The following is a 6150-nucleotide window of genomic DNA, read 5'->3' on the forward strand; positions in this document are numbered from 1 at the left end:
AGGGCAACTCATACATGATATAAACGAACAACACAACTCAATGAACCACTTCTGCATCATGATTGCTGAATCATTTAAAAAATGCTTGACAGTTCTGCTCAAAAGTATTCTCACCAATGGAAGTGAAGAAATCTGTATGGGCATATGAAGAGGGAAGCACAACACAGAGGACTAGAAGGCAACATGATTTTGTGGGCATCATTTTTCTACTGCTCTGCTCTTGCCTTAACAAACGCCTGAAAGAGAAATAAAACAGCACTTTAAAAAATACGGCATAGTTTTAACAATTACGAGGCTCTTGAGAACAAACCAAAGGAGCCATTTACATGCTTCTAACAGAACCATGCACACAAGAAACCACCTGGGCAGCCAAGCCTCTTGGCAGATGTGCAAACAGCACCTCTGGATTGTCGCCAAGCAAACTGGGCTTGTAACACGTCAAGCATAAATGAGCGTCATCTCCCCTGCAGGACTTAACGCACGTGAGTACCAACTGTTTCCGAGAGCTACTGATTGTACCGGCTGTGCTTGCACTACTTCTGTAAATCAAGAGGAGAGCAATGGAGGTGGTTTCCAAAGCATCCTGGAGTTTAATCTCAGGAGTGCTAAAGGTAAAAGCAACTTACTGCCTCTGTCCTTTTTAAAGTCAAGTTCAATCTCAGCACTGTAGTGTTGATTATTTATTACAAACAGGTGGTAAATAAATGTTGTGAAATAACCAGACAAGGACCCTGGTGGCTGGGTTCAACTAAGTAGTTCCACTAGCAGGAGCCAGCTTATTCCCTCTCCCATGCCCCCCCCCCTCCTTGAAATCGGCTCTGTGGCATAAGCAGAACCCCCAGAACAGTGCACAGCAGGCAGAGAGGAGAGGTCACTCTGTTGCCGCAACTGAATGTCTATTTGTCAGGGCGTTGGGACAAGATGACCTCCAGTGCAACAATAGCATTGCATTAAATGGTACAATTGAATTGTGTTAAATGTACAATTCAAGACCAGAAGGGTGCTGCTATACTTTCCCACCCATGGAAAGCCATTCCTGAAAATTTTCTTTTAGGTGCCGACAGAATAAAAACAACATGTCAGTGTCTGGAGGAAAGGAGATGTTGAGTTCTACCAACTAATATGAAAGATAGAATGAGAAAGTCTCTTAATTAGAATACATATCTGTCTGGAACTTTAGGGCCAGATAGCTTCCTGTCAACCACATCCATATTCCCATCCAACTGCTTTTGTCAATGTCTCCTGGTTTACCTTTATCCTCTCTACCTGGACCTCTTTATGAGTGAGTGTTGCTCATCCACATCCTTGCCTGGTTAATATTAGTGAGCCCTTGCTTGGTTCAGGCAATTAGCTCTCTACTGCCTACTATCCCAGCCTTAATATACCCCTTCTGAGCTTGTGCATCAAGACAAAGCTAAGAGATCAATTTTCTTCCATGCACAGAGGCACAGAAGGGTAGCTGACAACCAGCTGGCAAGCCAGCCTCAACCCCAGAGTACATGTTTTACTCAAGTCTGTGAGTTTATAATCCCCAAGTGGTTTGAAAATCACATGGACACATAATGTGGCCTTTCAAGGTAAGGTGGCATTACTGCCATGCCAGTAAACAAACAGAAAATAGCTTTCTAATGTATTACCAAGGCTTTTGGAGAGTAATTTCACAAAACTGGGATTCATGCGAATCTCAACCACATAACCCATTGCGAAAATTCACCTCACAAGAAAGAATAAAACTCACAAATACATTAGTGTATTTGTGAGAGGCATTAAGTAGGCTGATAATTTGTCAGGCAGCAGAGTTTCAGGGTAATACAGTGGTGCCTCGCAAGACGAAATTAATTTGTTCCGCAAGTTTTTTCTTCTTGCGAGTTTTTCGTCTTGCGATGCACGGTTTCCCATAGGAATGCATTGAAAATCAATTAATGCGTTCCTAGGGAAACCGACTTCAGACCAGGTCCGGGGACAGTCTGTCCCCCGACCTCTTCTGAAGGCTGGGGGGGGGGACAAGGGCTTTTTTTCCCACCCCCAGCATTTTAAAAAACCCCGGGACAGCGGAGAAGCCCTCCGGGGCGATCTTAAAATGCTGGCGGGCGGCATTTTAAAATCGCCCCAGGACAGCGGAGGACTTCTCCGCTGTCCGGGGTGATTTAAAAGCCCCTGGGAAGGCAGGCAGGGGGGACAAAGACTTTTGCCCCCCGCCAGCCTTCAGAAGAGGTCCTGGACCTCTTCTGAAGGCTGGCGGGGGCAAAAGTCTTTGTTCCCCCCGCCTGCCTTCAAAAGCTGTCCGGCCAAGGCTTCGCGGACCTCTCCGCCAGCAGCGGCAGCGCTGCCGCTGCTGGCGGAGAGTTGCCGGCATGCTGAAGCCTGCGCGCGCTGACATCAGCGCGCCCAGGCTTCGCGGATCTCTCCTGCCTTCAAAAGCCGTCCGGGATAGCGGGAAGCACTTCCCTGCTATCCCGGACTGCTTTTAAAATGCTGGCGCTGGGGAGCAAAGCCTTTCGGCCCCCGCCAGCCTTCCTGGACCTCTTCTGAAGGCCGGAGGGGGGGGGAAAGGCTTTGCTCCCCACCGCTAGCATTTAAAAGAGGTCCCCGGAGATTTCCCTATGGGCTTTCGTCTTGCGAAGCAAGCCCATAGGGAAATTCGTTTTGCGAAGCGCCTCCAAAACGGAAAACCCTTTCGTCTAGCGGGTTTTCCGTCTTGCGAGGCGTTCGTCTTGCGGGGTACCACTGTACAACTTCCCAGTAGTATTTTATATTTAGAAGAAGGCCTCAGTTATGTTGAAGTTGGAAGCTGACGTTGCTGTTAACTATCCAGCTCTTAGAGATGAAATAATTTCAGGAATGTCAGGGCACTGGAAGCTTCCCTTTAAAATAACAGGGAGAAACATTTGTGCATTCATAGTAATGGGCTATCAGTCAAAATGTCTATTATATTGTTTGGTCTCAGATATACCGTAAATCCCATCTGAATCTGCATCACACTTATACAACGGATACTCATGTTTTTAAGAATAGCACAGGCATACAGTATTAAACAGCTGGGCAATGAAGCATATGGAATGTTCCCAATCATTTCCATTATTGCTACTGGACAATTAGTAGCTGGACACACCTCCCATGCATTAGCAGAGAATATAACATACAGGGTTTGTGGCCAATGCTAGTCCTACTCAGAGTAGTAGACCCACTGAAGTTACTAGACATGATGAACCTTGGTCCTTTAATTTCAGTAATCTACTCTGAATCGAACTTAGCTGGATAAAACACATAGTAGTTGTAAAACAGCACACGAGGGTTACGTAGGGTTTTTATTTTTATTTTCTGGGCCTCCCAAATAGATTAAGCCCCTGTTGTAAACAGAAATTGCAACATTGCTTGTTTACTTTAAGGGTACAAATCCTTTCAAAACGCTTACAAGGGAAATCAAAATACATTAATGTAATCACAATAAATCAGGTATGGGGGAACAACTAAAACTCCCGTAATCCCTTTGGCCATTGGCCATGTTTGCTGGGGCTAATGGGAGGTGTAGCTCAGGGACATCTGGAGGGCTCAAGGTTCTCCACACCTGCAATAAGTAAATACCAAAATGCAGCAAGCGATTAGGACCCTTCCAACATAGGGCCTGTGGGAGAGTAGGAGAGAGTTCAGATGAAGAAGTCACTGATGTTTTCTTCACATGCTTCCTTCATTCTCGTGAAACTTCTGCCAGGACAGTTCAACTAGAGAAGACACGGAGTGTCTTTTTCACCTACCTACCTTTGTATTCTAAAACTGTTTCAAGAGTTGCACCCCGTTCCAGTATGGAAGTGATTTGGTGGCATGAGAATAGCACAGCCTTTGCTAGGTGGTCTTTTTAGATTATTTTATGCAAGGAAAAAAAGTTATACAGCTTGCCTCTAGCAATTTAAATCAGCTTGGCTACTAAGAGAATATTATGTACATCGATGCGGGATCTCTTGTCCATAAAGCCTCTTACGCCACACGAGTTTCAGGAAACCCACGTTTACTTCACTGCTGAAGTCTCATATTTAGACTTCGAGTAAGTTCGACAAACTTTTGAATGACCCAAGTGTGATGCAATATTCCTCAGACACTCAAAAACATTTGAATGCTGATCAAATAGCACAGTCCCTGATAAAATTAGCCAAAAAACCCCTGACTCTGCATATCCCCTACATCGAAGCTCAGATTTTTTCATGTCTGTGTGAGCTGCTTAGAAATGCATTCTATTCATACTTAGCAAGCATGAGCAACCAGTCAGCGTAAATAGCTTCTCTCCAAAAGTTTGTGAAGCGAGCAAAAGGTTGATGGAAAAAAATGCTACTGCCACGTATTTCACCCTCCCCCACTCACGTAACGGACACTCAAAAATCTTCCCAAGTGAAGTCTAACAGAAAGTACCAGAGCCTTATCGAAACAGTCAATTTTCTGTGTAAACAGCCCTCTTTCTTATTGGCTCTTCAGTCCCTTCTTGCAGTTTTGTACCCTCTTATTTGCAAAGAGATCAATTTACAAAGGGGAAGGGAGAGAGGTAACCATTGCTTGCTTAGGAATTTCCGCACAAACCAATCCTGCTCCACAAGTTGTATAACACGCTTAAGAAATAACTGGAAACTAAGGCATGTTTGGCTAAGTAAAACTTATTCTCTGGTTAAGTCGTGTATTTTGGTTTTTAAAAAGTTTCAACTGTTAGGCCTTGCATGAATACCGATATCAGGAGAAGCAGCACCGCATGCAAACTTGGATGAATATCATCCGCTCAATGAGTAACAGCCAGAGATGGAGATTCTAGAAGGAAGGAAGGAATCAAGTTTCTCTCATATACTACTCTCAGGATATGCTACTGATTAAACAAACTCACGCCACTTATTATAGGGCAAAATGAACAGCCTCTGAAGCTCAAATGCTGAAGAGGCTTAGGAACAATCTTGAGGGTGAAGAGGGGGGGGGGGAAAGACCCGCATCCACGTCAGCCCCAAACCCATTTTTCCCTTGGGGCACAGACATGGGCGGATCTGTGCAAGAATTTTGACAAGACTGGGCTGCCCTGGGCGAGTTGCTACTAGGCAAATATTTCCAGGAACTTTTTAAATTTTATTTTGGGGGGGAGGGGAGAGGGGCAGAGAGCGCTGTGCCAAGTCCATCGCACTCAGTCCATCGCACATCAGCAGCATAAAAAAAGGGAAGAGAAAGTGCCTGGTGGAAAGAGAGCCGGGCGGATTCCCCAGCAAGAGGGCGAAAGGGGACTTATCCAGGCAACATGCCTTTGGTGGTGTGGTGGGGGAAGCAAAGAGGGGAGCCCAGCAAAGCAGCCACAAAGGAGGACTGTTTGTTAAAAAGCACACTTGTGTGGATTGTGTGCTTTGTTTTAAAAATAAAAAAATCAGTGTCTAAAATAAAATAAAAAGTACGACATACTTTATGGGGAAGTTAGCTGCTGCGGTTGCTGCTGCTGCTGCAAAGCCAGGCATGCCAGCTATTTCCCTTCCCGTGGGAAAAGGAATGGGAAAAGATCCTTCCATGCACGCGACCAGGAGTTGGGGGAAGTGGGTGGGAAATGGGAAGAAAAGCCCCTGCACGCACCTCGGAGGAAAGCCGCCCAAGCTGCTGCTCCTGCTGCCGCTGCTGAGCCCTGTCCGCCTCTCCGCCCGGTCCGGGACTGCACGCAGCAAGGCCCCTTTCGGAATGCTTATGCGGGCCGGGATCCCGCCCACCGCCGGCCCTGGGAGGCGGCCCCTTCGGAGCGCGGCCAGGGAAGCGGCCGCCCGAGCTGTACGTGAGGCCGGGCACAGCAGCAGCGCCCCCGGCGAATGCGCAGGCGCGAGACCTGGCTCCATCCCCTCCTCTCTCCTCTTCTCGTGGGGGACAATTAGCGCCTTGAATTAATTGGGAAATTTTTTTTCCGAGGGGGGGGGGCGCGGCGGAATTGCCCAACGAACACAGCGGGGCTCCTTATGCAGGCGGAAACATGCCCAGGGGTGTGCCGCTACGTAACGGGGCGAAAAGAGTGGGGGAAAGAGCTTTAATTTTTATTTTATTTTTAATCATCAATAGCGCTGAAAACGCTCCTACGTCGCCAGGCTTCTGCAGACAAGATAGTGTTTTGTAGGGAATAATGGGCAGCTCAAAACGGACTGATCATTTCAT

General features: G+C 46.8%; 1 protein-coding gene across 4 annotated transcripts in view; it reads right to left on the bottom strand.

The window, feature by feature from the left end:
• Positions 1-5855, bottom strand: part of P4HA1 (prolyl 4-hydroxylase subunit alpha 1) — a 31102-nt gene extending 25247 nt beyond the window's left edge. For all 4 annotated transcript variants that reach the window (XM_083505528.1, XM_083505526.1, XM_083505527.1 and 1 more), the window contains exons 1-2: positions 5587-5855; positions 115-236 (exon numbers count right to left, since the gene is read on the bottom strand). In XM_083505528.1, the coding sequence (XP_083361654.1) occupies positions 115-236; positions 5587-5840 (376 nt within the window). In that variant the 5' untranslated portion in view covers positions 5841-5855. The remainder of the gene's footprint in view (positions 1-114; positions 237-5586) is intronic.
• Between the last annotated feature and the right edge of the window lie 295 nt (positions 5856-6150).

The sequence above is a fragment of the Podarcis liolepis genome (genome assembly GCF_965112155.1).
Source record: "Podarcis liolepis genome assembly, chromosome: 5".
In the NCBI taxonomy this organism is placed as follows: Eukaryota; Metazoa; Chordata; class Lepidosauria; order Squamata; family Lacertidae; genus Podarcis; species Podarcis liolepis.